The sequence below is a fragment of the Chelonia mydas genome, chromosome 12 (genome assembly GCF_015237465.2).
Source record: "Chelonia mydas isolate rCheMyd1 chromosome 12, rCheMyd1.pri.v2, whole genome shotgun sequence".
Lineage (NCBI taxonomy): Eukaryota > Metazoa > Chordata > Testudines > Cheloniidae > Chelonia > Chelonia mydas.
The window spans coordinates 24,311,838-24,334,395 of record NC_051252.2 but is presented as its reverse complement, the minus strand read 5'-3'; the positions used below and the strand labels follow the sequence as shown (position 1 = coordinate 24,334,395).

The 22,558-nt window shown below is 39.7% G+C and overlaps 1 protein-coding gene across 4 annotated transcripts in view; it reads left to right on the top strand.

The window, feature by feature from the left end:
- GARRE1 (granule associated Rac and RHOG effector 1) overlaps positions 1–22,558 on the top strand; it is a 112,302-nt gene that overhangs the window by 82,348 nt on the left and 7,396 nt on the right. For all 4 annotated transcript variants that reach the window (XM_037877771.1, XM_037877773.2, XM_043526028.1 and 1 more), the window contains 9 exons: positions 907–1,047; positions 1,314–1,409; positions 1,544–1,705; positions 2,308–2,466; positions 7,999–8,096; positions 13,445–13,570; positions 14,152–15,146; positions 18,505–18,670; positions 19,753–19,887. In XM_037877771.1, coding sequence (XP_037733699.1) covers positions 907–1,047; positions 1,314–1,409; positions 1,544–1,705; positions 2,308–2,466; positions 7,999–8,096; positions 13,445–13,570; positions 14,152–15,146; positions 18,505–18,670; positions 19,753–19,887 — 2,078 coding nt within the window. The remainder of the gene's footprint in view (positions 1–906; positions 1,048–1,313; positions 1,410–1,543; positions 1,706–2,307; positions 2,467–7,998; positions 8,097–13,444; positions 13,571–14,151; positions 15,147–18,504; positions 18,671–19,752; positions 19,888–22,558) is intronic.

Below are 22,558 nucleotides of genomic sequence, written 5' to 3'. Positions count from 1 at the left end.
TAACATCTGCAAGGTATAGGACAACAGACAAGTTTCCTGTTGGACTATGAATTTAAAAGAACTATTTGTAACTGGACAAATGGCAACTGCTTTCTCTCACTGCCTGGAATAAAATGGGGATTTACAACTGTTTGCTAGATACAATTTTTAGGGAATATTATTGTTTCATACTTTTGTTGTTAAGTTTATACCATAGCTTTATCTACTATGAATTCTGTTAAGTATGATCAGGATTTCAAATGTTGTCACTATACAAAATGTCAGCTAATCTTGTACGTACTATAGGTCAGTACTTTATACTCTTAGTTTCTTGGAAGTTGCTATATAGAAATTGATATAACTGGTTAAAATTAAGTATTTATGTACTTGGGTTGGGGCCTTAATCTTTATGATAAAAGAGCCATTTAGGACCGTGGCCCAGTTAAGCTACTTTTATGAAGGAAACATATTTATGATGTGTCAAAATATAGAGAATCATATACAGATTAACAGAACCAAGTCTCAGAGTAGCAGCCGTGTTAGTCTGTATCCGCAAAAAGAAAAGGAGGACTTGTGGCACCTTAGAGACTAACAAATCAAGTCTATTAGGCATGCAAAATGAGAAAATAAGAGAAAAACACAAGACCAAATTATCTTCAATTATAGAGCTAGAAAAAAGAAACATCTCTTTCCACAATTGACTAAAATCACCAGTCGCGATAATTGTAAGGTTTTAAGATACTATATGAAAATCTATGCTCTTAAATAATCACTAATATATAGCTTTTTTTTTTTTTTCTATAATCCTCACCGGATATACCAGTTAATTATTGTTCTTGGTCCTAGTGTGGGAATTTTGGGTAAACTAGATCTGTCCCAATGTTGAATCAATACTATGATTATTTCTGATTATGCCTTATGTTAAAGGCCACATCTCGGCTGAGAGAAAGAGGCTGTGATGGGTGTTTGGCTGGAATTGAGGTTCAGCAACTCTTCTGCTCACAAAGTGTGGCAATCCCTGAGCATCAGCTAAAAGAACTGAACATGAAAATTGACAGTGCTTTGCAGGTTAGTTACCTTAATTTTATTTTTTCCACATGTCTACTACAGTCAGGAGGTAGGGGGTTGAAGCGGGGAAGGAGCGTGTTACACAAAAACATGTAGTTCAATCAGCTGAGAAAGGGTTGTGACTTTGCAGTATTGTCTATAGAAGATCGTGGATGTGTTGTGAAATATGACAGTGTAAATTCATATATATATATATATACACACACACTTTTGCATCACTTGTTGATTATGGCTAACTTGTATCTTAAATCATTTTGTAATATCAGGCATATAAAATCGCTTTGGAGAGTTTAGGCCATTGTGAATATGCAATGAAGGCTGGCTTCCACTTGAATCCAAAAGCTATTGAAGCAAGTTTGCAGGTAAGAGCCACTACTCTTTTTTTCTCCTGAAAATGAATGGTAAAGAATAGTAATTCCTTAAATTTTGGTCTTGTTATTAGCTTTTTATTTACTGTCTCCCTTTCTTGCTCATTGATCTACATTTTGTCTTCAAGGGCTGCTGTTGTGAAGCTGAAGCCCAACAAACAGGAAGGAGACAGACTCCACCTCAGCCAATTCAGTGTGAACTCCCCACCGTACCTGTTCAGATAGGATCTCATTTTCTAAAAGGAATATCCTTTAATGAGTCTGCAGCAGAAAACCTGAAGCTGAAAACGGTAATAACCCTAAATCTAACCTCTTGTAAAAATTCAATATTAAATATTCAGTATTATATTACAATTTTAAAACCAATCATGCCAAATAAATTCAAAAGGTATTCTTAGAACTAGTGGGAAAATGGATTTCTAAATTTGGGAGGAAGGTAAGGTGGGAGTATCATCCAAAAATTATTTGGATATCTTTATCAGCATTTTCACTTTTTCAAGGTAAACTTAGCTCCCTGTTCCTGGAAACGTTAAAAGTGGATTGTGTTTTGAACTATTATTTACAGTGTCTCATAAGTAGTTCTCTTTTGTATTCTGATTATTATACTAATTTCCATAATTCAATTTATGCAGGTGCATTTCATAACTTAGACTCTTTACAGGTAGCAAATGCTTCAGTTGAGATTGAGAAAGCTTTTATAGTTAACACTACTGTGTGTATTTAATTTCCTTGAATCAATCCTTCAGACAAATAAAAATGACAAGATAAGGACATTTGCAAACATTTTATTTTGTGTTTGTAACCTCAAAATATACATGCAGTATTAAATTTTTTTCAAATGTATGTTACTCTGTTTTGAGTAGTGTGTGTAACAGGTTTTTGTGACTTGCAGCACACAATGCTACAACTGATCAAAGAAGCTGGTTGCCATAATGGACTTACACCCCGGGATGACTCTCCTGTTACTGAAGTACTAAATCAGGTTTGCCCTTCTACTTGGCGGGGAGCCTGCAAGACTGCTGTACAGTTATTATTTGGCCAAGCTGGATTGGTAAGTAACTATGGCTGATAGGGACAGATCAGCAGTAAACAAAATATTTTTAAAGCTATATTTGGACAAGAATACCTCTTCTCTTAAAGTAAAACTGAGATCATTTGGGCTGATAGAACAAGATGCTGAGCAATTTGGAGGACTGGGACCATTGTCCTCAGCCCATCAGTTTACAAGTTCACAAAATTAAGTACATGACTTAGTAAAATATGAAAAGTATTAAAAGCTCTGTAATTACAGTTGACAATTTGACCAATAATTTAACAGTCAAAACACATAAAACTACACTAAAGTTTCTCTTACAGATGTTAAAACATTATTAAAACACTCTGGAAATTGGTTCACAGTTTCTTACAATGGGCTCCTCCGTTTCCAGCGTTAGAGAGAACTTTCTGGTAGACAAGATGGATTTTAGCAGACCATAGATTCAGAAGTATTAATTGTAGTTGAAAACTTAACACTCTAACATAAAGAATATTTTGAACATTGACTAATTTTACAAAAAGAAAAGCACTAGAAGTTTTAAAATCAAATAGGAAGCTGCAGCTTTTACAACCTGATGTAGATTAGGACACAGGAAATGCAGCTCCCATTTTCATGCATGGTAAAATCAGGGGACTACCACATTTTAAAAAAAAATTGTATTCTGCAACAACCTTTGGAATTTGGAAGAGGCCCTGGAGGTTTTTCACCTTCCTCTGTAGCATGGGGCACGGGTCACTTGCTGGAGGATTCTCTGCTCCTTGAAGTTTTTAAACCACGATTTGAGGACTTCAATAGCTCAGACATAGGTGAGAGGTTTTTTGCAGGAGTGGGTGGGTGAGATTCTGTGGCCTGCCTTGTACAGGAGGTCGGACTAGATGATCATAATGGTCCCTTCTGACCTTGATATCTATGAAACTTTGAAAATACTGTTTTTCACCACTGATGTGGGAGCTGGACTTCCTGTTTAATTGCCAGGAGGAGGTCCTCCTCTTCGAATATCAGTAAAATGGCAATTCCAATGGAGACACTTGCACTATTCATCAGTAAGGTATATTTAGGAACTGTTCGGATATTGTTTTAAGATACGTATGTTTTCTTAAGTAAACATTTTTATCTATGGTATAACTAATCACTGCAGTATTTTTATTTAATAAAATGCACTTCCGTTTATCATGACAAGTGTTTCTTTTGGGCTATTGTGAATTTTCAATCTACTGGGCAAGTAAAATGGGAGCAGATTTCCTTTAACAACAATGCAGCAGGAAGTGTGTGTGTGGTATGTATTTTAAAAGTACATCATTGTGCATAAGAGTTTCAATCACCTTCTTTTTAAGCCAGCACTTCGTACAGAATCAAACTTTGGTCTATGTTGGATTATGTACTGTCAGTAGTCTTTTACTTTGTGTGCAACCTGAAGATAGAATGATCAAGAATTAGTGGTTGATTTTAATCTTTGATTAAAAAAAAAATGCATTTTGCTACATATCTTGTATGGTCAGCTCCTACATCTGTTCAGGCAAGTGAAGTAGCTGACTTATATGTGGCTTTGACTTACTTCCAGTCTTAGTTTATTAAAGCATTTCTTCTAATACTGTTGAGTTGATAATATCTACAGAAATAGTGAAGCTTCATTTGTCATGCTTTTCTATTTGAACATCACTTACTTTGGAATTATAAGCATCGTATTAAATAACTTCTACATCTTTGACCATTAGGAGCACAAATTTAAGATATTCTCCCTTGTTCATATCTTAACTCAAGAGACTATCATCATAACTGTGACATGTAAACAAGATATAAAATGAAATTGACTCTAACCGTGTTGTTCTGCTTTCTCTGCTGCTAATATGGCAGCAGCTGTGCTGCTATTATCAATCCCCTAATTGCTGATAGGAACCTATGTGGCACAGGAGGGTAGCTTTTTAGGGGTAGAGGAAGAGGAAGGTGTAGAGGAAGGTGTTCGGTGGTAGTACAGTAAGATTGTTGGTCTCATTCTGATTAGGTGTTTTTGAGGAAGAAATATTTTTAAAATGTTAAATACAAGAGGGGTTGGATCAGGGCAGAGCTGTTCTCATGAGGGGGATAGGTGGTTTCTTCACCTGGAGTGGGAGGCTCAATAGCAGTGGGGTGTGAGAAAACACAGAGGGCAGGGCAGCCCTGCTGGCCATTGAAGTGCTGCTATCATGAGAGTTCCATGCTGGCAGCCGGGAGAGTTGTTGGCATAGAACTCCTTTGATTATAGTGTAAGCCAAAATGAAATTGCCACTTTAGGAATAACTTGGGTAAAATCATGAATAACTCCATTTGCTGCTGGCATCATTTATCTAATAGCAGAGGCCTTTTATATTCAGAGGCACTAAGAAGATGCAAGAATAACAGTAAACAGTGTGTGATCTTTCACTCTTGTAAGCCTCATCTTCTTATACTCCTGTCTTACTCGTGGTTTGTCATTCCTTTTTGTGCCCCCCCCCCCCCCCCCCCCCCCCGGCAAATTACACTGTAATCTCTTCAGAATAGGGTTTTGCCATTTTTGTCTGTAGACTGCTTTGCACACCTGTGGTGCTTTGTAAAAATAATTCTGCAAAATTAAATTACATTTGCGTACAATTTTATGTAATGACGACAAATTCTAATCTTTTCCTTTAAAGCATTCTCTGGGTGGGGTGAGGGAGGAAACACCTGTAAAACAAGAACAATAGATGTCTGATGAACAGGAAGCCATTTCCTAAGTAACCACCAGGCTGGGTGTGAGAAACATGTGTTCACTGTATTTTGAATTTATTTTGTTCAGAAGTCAGATAAACGAATCAGGAGTAGAAATAGTACGCCCTTCATGTTACTGTTTTTAGAAACTAATGCATCTGTACTGGCTGAGATTTATGAGTTAACTTGCTACCTAAATGCCAAATAAAACATTATAGAACAGTCTCATGAAGATTTAGTTTACTCTATGCCGCACATATTTTGGCTATGCATCTTGTTAGAAAAAGATTAGAAAGTGAAATGGAGCAGTTACTCTAGGTATTCAGTATTTGTCTTACTTTGTAGATTAAGAACCTGATCTTCAGATTTAAGTCAACTAAAGTTGTGACTACTCAACACTTATGAAAATCGTATTCTAAATTTTCAAAACTACATTCAAATGTTCTGATGTTCACCAAGGTTTATTCTGCTACGCTCGGTTGAACTTAGCCCATTGTGCTTGATAATTCAGGGGTCTTTGCATATTCACTGGTACACTCCAGCTCTGCTTTGTGCTGCTCCAGTAATGCAAAGCAACTGGAAACCCAGTTTGACTGACCAGGCCTGCTGTATTGTAAAGATACTAACATTGATTTTTATTGTTAACATAAGGGTATGTCTATACTTAAACTGCTACAGCAGCACAGCTGCAGCGCACCAGCCGCACTGTGTAGCGCTTCAGTGTAGACATTATCTGCGCCAACGGGAGGGGTTCCCCATTGGCATAGGTAATAATCCACCTCCCCAAGAGGAAAAGGGAAAAATCAAAAGATAGGAGCACAGCACTACCTTTCCTAAAGAATCATCTCCTGCATTTGTTTAAAAATGAGCACTGGCTGATTTGTTTGTGGCATTGCCTGACCTCCAGTCTCTTATCAAAACATTTATGTTAGTACTGTTGAGTTGATACTTTTGTAGTAATGTTGAAGTTACATTTTGTGAATGCTTTTCTATGCGATTTGTCATGCATTTTGGTATTAAGAGTCATATTTAATGACACCCCTTTTTTTAAATAGCACTAGCGCATGGATTTAAGATGTTTTCTTTTTAGTGTGTCAGGAAAAAATCACAACTATGACTTTTCTTAATTGGATATCATATAATGTGGGGATAAAATGAAACTAATTATAATAAAGGTAATTTTGTGCTAGCATTTCTCCCTGCTATTAGCATCGTGTTCCTGTAACAGCAACATCCTAGCTTCTAGTAATTTCTAAACCCAAGATATTGTAACCTTGGCCAAATGTTGAGAATTTTTTTTATGTTTGTAAGTTGGGTCTGAGTGAAGCAAGATTTGCTCCTGAATTACACACATCTAAGTTACAGATGGCATCTGTCCCTTGAATACTAGGAATAAATCATTCATAAATCTTTCATTTCTTATCCTATCATACATATCTACGGGTGTGGCATAAATCCGTAGATCTTCAGAATAAAATTCAAGTTTCATAAATACTCTGAAACCTAAACAAAGTAATAGAATGGCATTGTTGTTTTAAAAAAAAAAAAAAGGTGTATAGAAGCTCGTACATAGGGCGAACGCTAATCATAATGGCCTCTTTTTTTAAAAAAAAAAGTGTGCTCAGAGACTGTTTACAAGTAGGGATGAATGGACTGAGGCAAATATCCAGAGGAAACGAATGCAGTCATATGCTCAGTGATGGAACACCTAAAGGGTGGGTAATGGCAGTGCAGTTATGTGTGCTGCAATTTTAGTAGGTTTGACACCATAGGAAGGAACATAGGATCTCAACAGTCTTCAGGCCCCTCCATTTCAAATGCTTCACCTGACACATTTCTCCATCACCAATAGTGATGCATGCCTACCAGATAATAGCAGAACCAGGTGGAAGGTTACTGCAGACACACCACTAAAATCCCTTAAGGCTTCTCTGCACTGGAGGACTTTTCCATTTCAAAGTTAAATGGTATAGCTTATCTGTTAGTCATAGACATGAGGTCTGATGGTGACTCAGACATTGCTGGGAGTCTCAGCACAACCAAAATAAACTATTATAAATGACCAAAATGGCCTGTGGATAAAGACTGGACCTCAAATGAAAACATGAATCAAATGTGGAACCTTCTCAAAATATCATTATTTAGGTTTATGCAAATCCATCCTTCTCAGTCAGTTTTCCTAATAAGGGAAGGTTCAAGACAGAATGGTAATTTCCAAACCCTCCAGCTTCAGAAACGATGTCTTATGGAGGGGGACCCAAACTCAACAAATTGGATGGTCATCTCCCTCTTCTTACTAAGGAAGGCATTAATAATGAGACACAATTCAGGATGGGCAGAGGCAGGGACTGTGTATGTAGGATCTTAGAACCCAGAAAACTGTGGAATTGCAAGTTAATCTAGAGTTGCAGACTAAAATAACATTCATCTCTTTCACCTCAGGCATCCCAATTAAGTGTCAGTTTTGTACAAAAGAGTTCACCAAAAAGATGCTTTTGGGGCTATTGAGGTAGTGGGTTGGGAGAATTAGAATTCCTTGCCTCCAAGTCTGATGGCCATTGTGGTGCCTGTTGAAGTGCACTAGCTGATACTGCATGCGGCGATGCATAACAACAGAATGTAGCTGAGGATAAAATTATGTCTCTGCTGTTTATTTAAATGCTTGATTTGAGAAATTATCCTACTTTTGCTGTCTTGATACATTAAAATAGAAATCAAATTGCAATTATATTTTGCTGCAGTTCTGTGTGTGTTGCCAGTTTTCATTACCTTTTGAACTTCAGGTGGTAAAACAACTTAACCATATTCTTAAAAGAACTAAATATTGTTACTTTATTTGCTTAGGTGGTTGTGGACACAGCGCAGATTGAAAATAAAGAAGCATACGCTCCTCAGATTAGTTTAGAAGGATCCAGAATTGTGGTGCAAGTCCCATCAACTTGGTAAATAAATATTGTATTTCAGATAACACTAGTAGGCATGATTTTATTTTTTATATAGGAAAACCCATGATGTGATATCATTGAATGTTACTCCCAGTTCTAGCATCTGCCTCATCAGACTCCTCCAATCTGGAACTGAGGTGTGGTGCTTCTGCTGTAGGATTGACTGAAAGGTGTGCCTAGAATTTCTTGGCATGTTCTCTGTTAGCTCCTAGTATTTGCGCTGTTTCTTCAGGAGGCAATAGAATGGAGGCAATGCTGTTAGACTAGAATACTGAAGAGGTTTTTTTTTAAAAGAAGAAAGGATGGTAATAGTTAAACAGGTGAAAGAAAAGGCAAACAAATCCTTCCCTATTATATTCACTCTTCTGTGGCAGACCTTCAGTGTATGAACTGCTAAGTCACCTCTCTTTCTCTGAGGTGGCATATCTCTCTCAAGAAGTCTGGGAGGTGAGAGGACCTCCTCAAGTATCTTGGTGGCAGGTGAGGGACTCTGGTACCTCACTGAACCTTTCCAGAAGGTTGGTGTGGGGCCTTCAGTAGTGTAGACTATGGAGCTAAATGAATTCATTTTTCTAATTGCCAGGTTTGACCAAATATTGTCATCCTTTTGAAACAGCAAGCACATTTTCAGATCTCTTTTATTGCAGCGCCTCCAGTATTATGGACGACTTCAGTTTATGGTAGGTGATGAGTCTGAGCCTTTAGTGGAGACCGCCTGCAACTAATAGTGTATATGGCATTTCCTCAAGTGTAAATGGCCTAGTCACTTTCCGCAGAGAAAGGTGAATTCTTCTTTAATTCCTCCAGATTATAAACTGGCACTCCGGATGTTTCCTGTCATTGGAATACTGTTTAAATTGCTCTATTTTTTGAAAACAACTAAAAAGAAAATGAAGACTACTTGAACCACAACTGAAAGTCTTTGGAGGAGCGCCCCAAACTGACAAACGTTAATAGAGCACTGTCTATTCACTGTGTGATAGAGGTGCTCGTTAAGTATTTGACCAAATCCAGATGTTAGTGTATCACATTTTAGACAATCACATAAATGCTGTTGGCTCCCTGTCGGACAAAATACTCATGGGAGATCAGACTCTAGAAGTGGACTGCTCACTGGGTGTGGGCAATGGTTGCTTCTCTTTTCTGGTGAAAGGCAATTGTTACTTCTAAAGACTCTTTGATTAAGTAGTTGGTTGGAATTCTTCGTGGATCAATTAACTATTTCCTTGTGTACCTTTATGGTGCTTGATTCCTCCAAGTGAAAGAGAGAATTCTCTGATTCCAGATCTGGTGCAAATACCTTGGATTTAGTGAAGTTGGTAGCTGCCTTTCTCCATGTCGTGGCTCAGGTTTCTGACCACCTACTTGTAGAATGTCCCACTTAATGGTAGCAAGACAAGCCCATTAATTTTCAGGTCACCTAGTACATCTGAAGTGTAACTGTTTATTCCTTACTTCTAAGGGTTGCAAGTATATTTAGGGAGGTCTTAGATCATGATGTTAAGTATTCCAGACCATAAAGAGTCTTTGCATCCTCACTAAAAGTCTGGCCCCTGGATCTGTTCAACATCCCAATTGTACTTCTAGGGCAGTGCAAATTATATTTTCTCCTCCACAAAAAGTTCATTTTAGGTACCAAAGTAACCATTCCTTTATCACATCTACAGGTGATAGGAGAGGCTTTTCTGAAACTAAATCTAGTAGATTGAGTTTAATTGCTCTTCCTGGCGGGCATCTGATAAAGGGCTCATCCCTGACTGGGGCTCACTAGGCAGATATAAGGCTGTTAGTTTCCTGATCTCACTTGGAGAGGTACTACATAAAATTCTTTAACCTTTTTTCCCTTCAAAAATTTTGTCCCCTAATTACTGTCAAAAAGAAGCAATGTTCTCCACTGGTGTCCCATTTCAAGTGACAACAGTTCTGATTTTGGTTCTATGGCTGGAGAAATAACTAGGTTTTGGCAATTCTGTGCTTTGGTGGCTCAGTGAAATCTTTGTTAGTAAGTTATTAGACTTGGAGTCAGTGGGGGTAATCATTCAGCTATCAGTTCCAGGAATTCCTAGTATCAGTGGACCTTCAATTATTTTATGATACATTAGTGTTAACAACAATATCTAGGGCTTGCCCTGAGCTACATCTGAAGTATAAGGCCCTACTTTTTGAACTAGCGAATGCTCTGTAGCTCTTCCCTAAAATGAAAGATAGACCCAGTGCATCAGTTATTCCTACCTCTTGATCTGGGCCTCAGGGGTGCCATTTGGGGTGGGTGGCACCTTCCCCTTCCCCTCCCCCCAAGCTTTGTACCACATTTTGCAGCTGGAGGGAAGATGCTGTCCTTCCTTCCTTCCCCTGCTCTGGAGCCGCTGGGCTGCCTCTGTTTCCTGCCATGGAGCTGCCACTGTCCGAGCTGCTTGGGACTGGGAGCCTGCCTCCTGATCTGCTGCACAGAGCCCGGTGGGGCTGATCTCAGGGTGTCCCTCTCCCTCCTCCCATTGTGTGCCTGGGCAGGGAAAGCCCTCCTGCCCCCTAGATCTGCCCCACTGTGGCAACTAGGGACTGAGTGCATGGTTGGCCGCCACAGCAGCAGCAGCTCCCCCTCGGACACAGCCCCTCCCTGCACCCTAAGCAATATCCCTCCCAGCACACAGCCCCTAGCTATCCCCCTGCCTGCACCCTGAGCAGTTTTCAAACCTTTTTAGATGAGCCCCTTCCTTTGAGTTATTTTTGGTTGTGGCCCCTACCCCATTATCTTAAAAAACAAACAAAAAAAACCACAACAAAACCCAACCATACAAAAACAAACAACAAACCAAAAACAAATATAAAGTTTTTAGGTGCCTAAGTAGCCTCTGGAATCATGGTTAAAGTTGCCCCTCTCCCCATCGGAAATGATGCCCTTGCTGGGCCTACCTGTTGTTCTGACTAACTGAAGGGATAATCAACTTGATATCGATCTCTTCAATTAAGATTAGTAATGGAGCTGGATAGAAGTTCCGTATCTCACACTCAGAATTGAGACCAGCTGTGTGTTCAGAAACAACATAAAGAAAGTGGGAATTAATACCTAGCCTGATTTGCAAATCCTTTCTGTCATTGCCCTGGTAACTTGTCAGGGAGGGCATGCATGTGATGGGTCTCTGTGTCTGGATGTAGTTTCATGGGTTTAACTGCAGAAAACTACAAAACAAGGTGTACTCTGATACAAAACAAGTTGTGCCTCTCAGATAATCTAGAGTCATTTAGGACGACAGAATTGAGTCCTGACTTCTATGGCGGCTGAGCAGGTTACATCTCTTAACCAGAGGTCTACAGGAACTGTATCAGGTATGAAACGTCACCAGCCCCTTAAACTGGAGGCTTTTGAGGGATATCAGATGGCACAAGGCAAACAGTACATAATGAAAAACAATGTGCACTGTATTCTGTAACTGAGAGCCATAAGACTTGCCATGCATTGTGTTCTGCTCAAGCAGCTCTGGTATGAACACACTCCTCTTCAGTCATCTATGAAAAAACAGGATGGAAACTAATAAACCAAACATGGAAGTCACTTCATCTGTAAGTTTTTAACTTTCTAGGAGGTTGAACTGAGAGCTGTCTTTATTCATATGCCAACCAAAACACCAGTCAAATACTGCAAGCCTTACAAGAGACTCAAAATGCTTTCTTTTTCAGGTGGATCAGAGGTTACTTTTTCATCTTTCTTGATGCACAGATACAGTGCCGTTGTGGTCTGTAGCAGCCCTCTGTGGATAATCCCCTTCTAATGCCATGATATACTTAAGCATGGACCTGTTACTGATTCTGATCTAATGACTGAGTGACCTGGAAGGGTGAATGTAGCTCAGAAATGGCTAGTTGGGAAGTTCTGTACTCTTAAATTGCCCAACTTTCATTCCTTTTGCAATGTCTGGAAAAAATGCGCTGGCTGTCCTCAATAAGAATACATCTCTCCACACCTGTTCCTGAGCTTGTATTTTATTTTTTTCCATTAGGAGCTGAATAGAGGTCTCTTGCTGTAACTTTTGTTAGGGTTCAAGCATCTGCCCTGAGTAGTCTCCATGGCAGAACTGAAGATTTTTCATGAGGGTCATCCATTGATAATCATGGATCATTTTATATATTAAAGTTGTCTCTCCAGATCTCCAGTTAAACTCACCCTTCCCTGCAAAATGGCTGAGGACTTAGCTAATGAGTTTACTGTGTAAACCCCCTCAGAAGCCTGTAAGTCAGTTTCCTTATTTTATCTGTCTATTAATATCGTCTTTTTTAAAAATTGCCATAATCTCTGCTGGGAGAGGGAACTTTCAGGAGAGAGCAACTGTTTTTGCACACGTGTGCGTGTGTGTGAATTAACTTTTCACCCTATTCGGCGACCTGCTTCCATTTGGGCCAAAAAGTAGTTCTTTCCCAGACCCGCATTGGAGAACGCTTGCCATTAAAGATATGAAAAGTTTTTGTTTTTTTTTTAATGGGGGGGTGAGTTTTGTCTTTTCAGAGTGTAGTAAAGTACTTGGGGAGCTTCTAGAATCACTTTTTCCAAGTGATTTAATCTTTCTTGCACTGGCTGAACATGGAGTGTCTGTCCTTTTTCACTGATGTCAGGCTGGCCCAACCTCTTCCAGACTGAAATTGCAGAAGCTTCAGCAGAAGATGCTGAGGTAGACACTTGTTTTGTGTAAGCATTTCAAGTTGGGCACTTTTGCTTCTGTGGACACCATTTCCATTGTACTCAAAGCAGTTTGTTCTTGATATTCTTGTCTTTTATTAGGGATGTGGGATTGCTATAGAGATCCTATCTGTTCCAGAGTGGTGGACCGTAGAATTCAGAAAGAGGATATTTTTACTGTTAGTAATGGTTCTGCATCTCAAGTCTACCAGTGCTGAATGACCCATGTGAGAAGGTTATGTCATATGTGCCTAGTGCAGAGACTTCTGTTATACTATAAATTATTTCAGCATTGAACATTGCCTTACTGGTACAAGTAGCTTTTTCTGGGAGATAACAGGCAGGTCTGAAAGGGGAGATGCTGAGAATTCTGAGTCCTCATTTGGTTTCTGCTGCTTGTCATTCTTACAGCATGAGTGCAACCCATCCATTCCAGTTTTTGAATTTCATCATCAGTACTTGGTAGCAATTCTCTGTTCTTACCCAAAAGCAGAGTGATTTTGGTTGCTCATGTTAAGTGGTGGTAGCTAAGCTATCTATGAACAATACCTGATTTGTTTCGCAAATGCATAACCAAGTTTTAGCATACTTAAGTGGCATTTTGTTGCTTTTATTAAACATTTATGATTGGAATAGTCCAAGAATAGCTTTTTAAAAAATTCAATATTTTTAGGTGTCTGAAGGAAGATCCAGCAACAATGTCTTTACTGCAGAGGAGTCTGGATCCAGAGAAGACTTTGGGACTGGTAGATGTGCTCTATACTGCTGTGTTTGACATAAACAGGTGGAAGGAAGGAAGGTACATCTCACATTTTCCTTATGCTCTACTTTTCTAGTTTAAAAGAAGTCAGTTATTTGGAGGTCTGTAAGATGACTCAATACAATATTGCAAAAATTGTTAGTGTCTGTTCATGGGGGGAGGAAGGCAGAGAATTGGGGCGTATATCAGACAGTAAGAAGTTTGCAAAGCTTAGGTAGCCTGGAGGTAGATGGAAAAAGTGGAACAAAAATTACCTTCCTGCAGTCTGCTGGCCTATTGCAAAGACATGGGTGTGCCTGTCAGATTTTTGAGCCTTATTAAAATACATTTTTAAAAAAAATGAATACCCCAAAACTTCAAGTCAACCAGACTAATCAATACCAATGTAGCTGTTTAGCTAACATCACTCTGTCAAATAAGAAAATAATTTACTAGTCTGATTGACGTTAACCAAGATTTGTCTGAAGAGCTCTATTTTTTGTTTCCCCCATCCATTACCCAATTATTCAGTTCCCAAAAATACACAGACTGAAAGTGTAGACTTGTTAAGACATAGTTTTGTGTTTTGTGTTAGGCTAATGTATTGGTTGGCTTGAAAGAGATGTTTTTTGTTGAAACAGGGAGCAAGCTTTGCCCTGTATTCAGATCCAGTTACAGCGTGAGATCTGTGACTTCGGGAATCAAGTTGACATGCCGTCTGGAAATGGAAGCAAGTCATCGGGAGGCCTGCAAAAGACTTTCTCAAAACTGACTTCACGGTTCACAAAGAAAACTTCCTGCACCAGTTCAAGCAACAGTGGAAGTTACTCTATCCCCAGTACGCCTTCCAAAAATGTCTTCATAGGTAACAATGCAGAGGAGAAAACTAAAATGCCCAGTAACATAGACACACGGTTACAAAGTATTTTGAACATTGGTAATTTCCCTAGGACTATAGATCCATTACAGCCAACTCAAAGCACAAGTAACCAAATAGTCAATGGATTTCTTGTTGAAAGGTGTGATAATTTCTTCAAAGCAGATGATGGCAAGGATGATAAAGGTATGAATTTACCAACTGACCAGGAAATGCAGGAGGTTATAGATTTCTTGTCTGGTTTTAATATGGGCAAATCCCAGCAGACTTCTCCATTGGTGAAAAGAAGGAACTCTGTTGCATCTTCTACAGCAACAGAACAAAAATCGGGAGCAGTGCAACAGCAACCACAGTCTGTGTCTCACACATCTCTGCACCCTTCTCAGCAAGGGTTGTCACAGCAACAGCAGTCACAAAAGCAGCAGCAGCAGCAAATGCAGTATTATCAACATCTTCTCCAACCATTTGGAGCGCAGCAACAGCGTGTATCCAGCAAATGGGTGAATAATTCTTCACAGCAGTCAGCACAAGCCGTTGGGGCTGGATTGTCTCATATTAGTCAGTGGAACAATCCTGGCTTCTCAGATCTGAGCTCTGATTTGTATAGCTTGGGTCTTGTGAGCAGCTATATGGACAGTATGGTGTCTGAGATGTTAGGACAAAAACCACAAGGACCTAGAAACAACACATGGCCGAACCGTGACCAGAATGATGGAGTCTTTGGGATGTTGGGAGAAATTCTGCCTTTTGATCCTGCAGGTGTGTATCTTTTTTTTCTTTGAATAATTACATTTTATTTATACTTTTTACAAAGTAAAGAATCTTGTTAAATGTTGGTAGTATTGATAACAGTGTTTTTCATCCGTGGATCCCAAGTGTTTTACAGGGGTCAGTGGGCATTAACATCTGTGCACTTTTATTTTTAACAGTTGAGCGAATTGAGGTACAAAGAGGTTTTAAGGCCCAGATTTTTAAAGCTATTTAGTGCTGCACTCAGGGTCACGACATCTAACTGATTTAGGAGCCTAAATCTAATTTTCAAAAGGGATTTATGCACTTTGTCTAAATTCCATCTACTGACAATGGAATTTAGGCTCGAGATATAAGCTTCTAAATCAATTACGCGTTGTGATCCTGAGCGCAGCAACGCCTAAATAGGCCCGGATTTTTAAAGCCAAGTGACACCCTGCAAGTCGTTGGCAAAGATGAGAGTAAAACCTCAGTTTCTAGCCCTAATTTCAAGGGTTTCTGAAACTTTTTCATAACATGGACCACATCACAATACAGAAAAGGATCCCTCACAATTATCTTCGTACTCACAACCCATCTAACATCAAAAAGTTTCTGCTCTGCAGAAATTATGCAGTTATTAAAACTGCTTGGAGAGACATTAGTTGTACTGGCAGAGGAGTCCCTTCCCCTCTTCCCCCAACTATGACATTGTCTCTCAATTCATATGCACCTGAGGGCTGTAGAGACTTTTTAACAACCAACTCACTTGTCTCCTACTCGTATGTGGCTACTTTGTTCACTCATCTAGTTTTACTGCTTACGGTCAGGCCTACCCATTGTGGTTACTACAAAGGCAGTCAGCACCATTTGTTAAATTCCAAAAGGGTAGTGCTCTGACTAGGTTTATTAATGGTAAGAAGAAGAGAAAATATTCAGAGTGTACGATAAGTATTTCTTTTAGTAGTAAAATGAGAGGAGAAGTTACTAGTTCTGCCCAGGGACCTTTTTGTTTACAAACAAAACAAAACAAAACAAACCCCAACCAAATTTGGGGTCCCAGTTACAGGCATGCTGTCAAGGTAAAATTGACCCAGAATTTAGATTTCAGGTTTAAAAAAAAAAAAAAAGACTTGTCCAATGGAAATGTTCCAATGAACTTTAAAACAAAACCCACCATATGTAATTTAAACCCCCTATAGCATTTGCATTACTGGACTGAGAACATGAATGCAAAACAAACCTTACTGTTTTCCTCTGTGCTGAAAGGAAGGTGGCAAATAATTGAACAGAGTGAATATTTTAATTCACTTTTTAATAAATTGTTACATAGGTAAGGAGATGGTTTTATATGTGACTTGGCTTTTAAAAAACATAATATAATAAATGACCTTTTTTAAAACGGAAAAATCAGCTCTTCCTTCACTTGAGTGCCATATTCTGAGCAGAGTGGTATGAATCCGTAACTCAGGCTTTGGTTAATACAGTAAGTAAAGGAGAAACTAATTTTTGAAATTGTTTTAAAATAATGTGCTTAGAGCTTAATGTGATATAGCTAGATTTTAGTATATTTTGACCCAGTCACACATGACATTCTCATAAACAAACTAGGGAAATGTGGTCTAGATGAAATTACTGTAAGGCGGATGCTCAGCTGGTTGAAAGACCATACTCAGAGTAGTTATCAATGGTTCACTGTCCAGCTGGAAGGACATATCTAGTGGAGTCCCACAGAGGTCTGTCGTGGGTCTGGTACTAGGCAATGTATTCATTAATGACTTGGAAAATGGAATGGAGAGTATGCTTATAAAATTTGTAGATGACAATGCAAGCACTTTGCTGCAAAAAAGGCTAATATCATTTTAGGATATATTAACAGGAGTGGCGTATGTAAGACACAGGAGGTAATTGTTCTGCTCTACTCAGCACTGGTGAGGCCTCAGCTGGAGTATTGTGTCCAGTTTTGGGTACCACATTTTAAGAAAGATGTGGATAAATTGGAGAGAGTTCAGGGGAGAGCAGTAAAATGATAAACGGTTTAGAAAACCTGACCTATGAGGAAGGGTTTAAAAAAGAGTGAGTTTGTTTAATCTTGAGAAAAGAAGACTGAGGAGGGACTGATAAGTCTTTGAATACATTAAGGGCTGTTCTAAAGGGGATAGTGATCAATTGTTCTCCGTATGGACTGAAAGTAGGACAAGAAGTAATCAACTTAATTTGCACCAATGGAGATTTAGGTTAGATATTAGGAAAAACTTCCTAACTAAGAATAATTAAGCCCTGCAATAGGCTTCCAAGGGAGGTTGTGGAATCCCTTGCAACTCCCACACAATTCCTTTTTGGGTCAGGACCCCTACAATTACAACACTGTTAAATTTCAGATTTAAAGGGCTGAAATCATGAAATTTACGATTTTAAAAACCCTATGACTGTGAAATTGAACAAAATGGAATGGTAGGGCCCTGACTATATTCCATAAGGATAAGGGGTTTTTTGCATCTACATCCCAAATTCCATCCTCCCCCCCCCTCCCCCCCCCCCCCCACGATGTGGTGAAAGCTCATTCCACTAGAGCACAAGCAATGACTACAGCATCACTTTAGGAGGTCCCACTCCTTGATATCTGTGAAGCGGCCACATGGGGTTCCATTCACACATTTGTGAGACATTATGTCCTGGTGCAGGATTCCTCTGTTGATGCCTCATTTTGCTGGTGGTCTTCCACTTAGCTTTTCCTTCTACAGCCTAGTACCCTCCTTCTACTTAAGTACTACTTGTCAGTCACCCACAATGGAATACAATAGGGACCATCACACAAAGAAGAAGGCGAAGTTACTGACCTATAATTGGAGGTTCTTCCGGATGTGTGGTTCCTATCTCTATTCCACTGTCTGCCCTCTTTCCCCTCTGCTTCAAATCTTATCTGATTTGCAGTAGAGAAGGAACTGGAGAGATGGTCCCACGGCCTTTATCCCCTCAGACAGAGGCACAAGGTGAGCCAGGGTGCATGTGCAGACCAGTGGACACTATTTTCAAATTCTCTGGCTCTGGGTGCATGGTGCACATGCATAACCCACAGTGGAATACAGATAGGGACCACATATTGAGGAACCTCCAGTTACAGGTCAGTAACTTCCCCTTTCCCCTTATTCAGCATATGGAGATACTGTGTACCTCTTTGTCAATTCATAACTTTTTTCAGTTATCTAGTTATTTAGTACTATATATTGCTTCACAGAGAGTTATCAACTGTGTTGACTGGTATTCATTGTTAGGGTTTTTTGCTGGGATAGACAGCCTAGTGAAAGGATTAAATGAAGGGATAATTACAGTAGAAATAGCTGAATATGTCAGCAACTGACTCTCAGATTTCTTTTTGTATATTAAGTTGGCTCTGATCCAGAGTTTGCCCGCTATGTAGCCGGGGTCAGCCAGGCTATGCTACAAAAAAGGCAAGCACAGCACATCCGTCGCCCAAGCAACACACGTAGCAACTGGCCTCTTCCTGATGATCCTCACAGAACCTGGCCTTTCCCGGAGTATTTCACAGAAGGGTAAGTGAGACCATACATTATGTTCTAATCCACTGTACGTTCAAGTTGAACATAGTGGAGAGATGCTGTAAATTACTAGGTGTTTCCTGATAGCTGTGTTAACTGCCATTGCCTCACTGGACAAACGCTGTAATATTTTTCTAAAAAATACAGAATTTTCAAGGGTAGGAGGCTTGACCATTTTCTGCTTTATTGATATTGAAGTGGTAACATTTAGCTTAAAATGTCCTTTAAACAAATATTTTAGTGCAGTTGTATTTATACAGTGTATTTTTAATCTTAACATAAGAAGTGACAGGTTTATAATAAAGCTTAATTCAAAATGAGTTTATTTTAATATCTTAAAGGCCAAGGATATTCATGATCAGGAATGATGCTATGAAGCCACTTGGTATGTCAGGGGATTGAATTGAGCTTCCTAGACATTATCAACTGGATGCTGCTTAATCAGCAAATGTGGATTCAGTCTTCAGTATATGCAGTGAGAGGTTCTGAGGGTTGCTATGTTCTCTAGTTCAGTGGTTCTCATCCTTTTCCATGCTGTGGCCTCATGTTACAACATAAAAAGGTTTCAGGATCCCCTTCCCATCTCTCCACCAAGGGAGAGTGGTTGTTTGTAACCTGCCTTTTACACCAGTTTGCAGAGTCCAGGTAGAGATCCCATGCTCATCTAATTCTGAAAAAGATGTCTGAACCCTTTTGGAAATTCCTAAACCAAGTATCGTTTGGCTCTTCTGCCTGAGTGAGAGGTTATGGTGTGTGTATATAATATGAATACATATATATGAATGAAAGAGATTTTCTTTTTTATGTTAGATTGCTGCAATTAATGATATTGCAGTGGCAGGTCTATTACTATAATAATAATATATTAGAGAAATTTACTGATTTTCTATGTGACTAGATAACTCAAAAATATTCCCCCTTCTACACTTTCTGCACAACTAGGGTTTAACCAATGGGTCCCAGGAGTAGGGCCTTCCCAACATTCAGCATTTAACGTAAAATCCATTAACGCTTCATGGCAGGTACTCTGGTCAGGACAGTGTAGAAATGAGGACTGACATCCTATTTCCTTACAGTGATGTGACAAACAGCTGGTCCGGTAATCAAGGAGACTCAGCCAGCTCAAGTGACGAGACCTCCTCAGCTAATGGAGACAGTTTGTTTTCCATGTTCTCAGGGCCAGACCTTGTTGCTGCCGTCAAGCAAAGGAGGTGAGCAGATATGTGTTAATATAAACATGTGCCACTTGAATCTTTTTAATCCAAATTTCATAAAAGAATGGCAAGACAAAGTGAGAATCTTGTTGTGTGAGGAGCGTTCAGTTGGTGGGATTGTGAAACAACCGCATGAATTGAAACTTGTTAGCCACATTGGTCATATGGATCCGTAAGTATCTGATCTTTATGCAGATGACTCAGAAATTTCGCTAGTGAGCTATCACCTCCTCCAGTCTAGTATCTTTCTGATATCTTTTCACGAATGTCCATTTGTCATGTCAAACTCAACATGCACAAAAGTGAGCTCTTGAACTTTCCCCACCTTACTCTGTCACTATGGGTAACACCCCCATCTTCCCAGTTACTCACCCCTTTAAACTGGGGATCATCTTTCAGTTGGCCCTCTCTAGACTCGTGTATAAACCCTACCACTTCTTCCAACGCTTCATCTCAAGCTAAAATTCTCATCCAGACCCTCTTTATGCATCTTGACTACTGCAACCTCCTCCTTTGTGGCCTTATTCCCCTTAATTCTATTCAAAATGGTGCTGCTAAAATAATCTACCAGCCTGGTCATTCTTACCATGTCAAGCCCCTATTTGAGTTGTTCCACTGGTTCCTCCTTCAAGTGGGTATCAGCCTCAAACTTCCTGCCTTTATCTTTAATAGCCTTGTCAGCTTGGTCCCTCCTTTTCTGTATGCACAGTTGCATTTTTTTGTTGGTATCATATAAAGCAAATAAACTAATGAGCTTGATTAATAGCTAAAACGGAGCCAAGGTGTTTAATCAGTCTCAAAAGTGAATTACAGCAGTAGATTATTCCTGTTATACTACACATCACAACCTAATCATTTTCTACCTTCCAGAGGGATTGAAAGCCTTGCTGTGTCTCTGGAATTTTTCACTGATCCAGTGGTAGGTGTGTAGCTAAGAGAGGAGTAATGAAGACGCCTAAATTTGAAAAGTGAATTATTCAAGGCAGTAGGGCCCAGATCTTCTAAGGTATTTAAGTGCCTAGCTCCCACTGGAATGAGTGGAAGTTAAATCTCTTAAGTGCCTTTGAGAATCAGGGCCTAGGTCCCCTACTCTAGTAGAGTGTTTGGTTCCCAAGATAGGTAGTTTTCAAAATCTGCCATGTGGTTGCCCTTTGGCAAACCTAAACTGTCAGCAAATACTAGTGCTGTGGCTGAACATATTTTAAATAACCTCCCGTAATAGCCACTGAATAATTTAGAGCCAAAACATGCCAATATAAGTAAATTTACCCATTTTGGGGGTTGGGTGCTGAAAGCCAATGGCAACAGGGCTACATTTCCTGAAGCAGTGTGTCATCCTTGGATATCTGTTTTGGATGTGTTGCCCTGAAAGAAGTGTGGCGGAGCAAAATGTGGGTAAGGTTAATGCATTCAGAAAGCAAGTGAAGGGTGGTCAAAACAGTGAAGGAGTGGGGTATAGAATGAAGTGTCCGCAGCATAGGAGTTATACCTGAGGTTTTAAGGGGCCAAGAACCAAACTTCAGAGACTGCTTTTGCAGAGTTAGATGAAGAGGAATGTCTGTAAGCAGTCATAGGAAAAAGCAGCAGCTGAATATGGAAGAGTGAAACCAGGGAAGCAAGCTGCCAGAGAACATAGCAGGGTGTGTTATCTTGACAGATTCATTCTGGTAATCCTGTTTGATGTCAAAATCTATTCCCAGGATCATTGTTTGGGGGTAGGGTGGTGGGGACGGAGTGAGAAGAGACAACTCCATAACAGACTTCTGATACTAGAATCTTCAAAATGGAAAGTAAAAAATCTCACATATCTGAGTTGCAGGTGTCATAAAAATAGCTAGCCTGCAGTGCTGGTGTTTCTTGCTTATCAGCAAATACTGTTCTGTTGTTTATTTTAGTTAATTTTTTATAACTAAAAGAGCCCATCCATAGCTTTAGGTATCATGACATTTAACTAAAATATTTATGAAACTGTACAAGAGCAGGGCAGAGTGCTGAGCATTCTTAAAAGCGGATTTGCAAAGGACTTGGTAAAAGTTGGGCCTTTTTTCATGATGTGTAAAGGCCTGAACATTGCAGTTTTTAGGATTTTTTTATCTCATTGTTTTTTTTTAATCTCATGTCTTGTCTATCCTTACGGCAGCTTGTAGAGTAGAGGCACTACACACGTAGTTTACACACTGCAGTGAAAGCAGGCTGCATCCACATTTGTCACTGCAGTGTGTAGCTATATGTAGCAGTGAAGGGCTCTCACAAAGGGGAGGCAGTGGGGAAAGGTTCAAGGCAGCAGGGCCTCTCCCTGCTGTCAGAGCCTTCATTGTGGCAGGGAAAGGCTCTGGCAGCAGGAAAAGCAGCAGAACACTATATGGCAAAAAACAGCAGCATAGACGTGGATTGCCCTTCTTGGGCATGTAGAGAGCTGTATAGGGCATGTACCCTGAGAATGCAGGCACGTAGCCATGCCTCAGCCAAGCCATGCCTAAGCCATGCCTCACCGTCTACACTACTATTTATACCTGCGCTAGCTGGGTGTGCTTTGTCTGTACATGATACGCTGTTTTAAGTGTAGACGTACCTTCAGAAATATCGGGAATATCTACTATGGCTTTCTCTAGTTTTGCTGGAGGACTTGTTGAGGGTCTCTGAGGATGTGTATTAGTGCTTACCATGA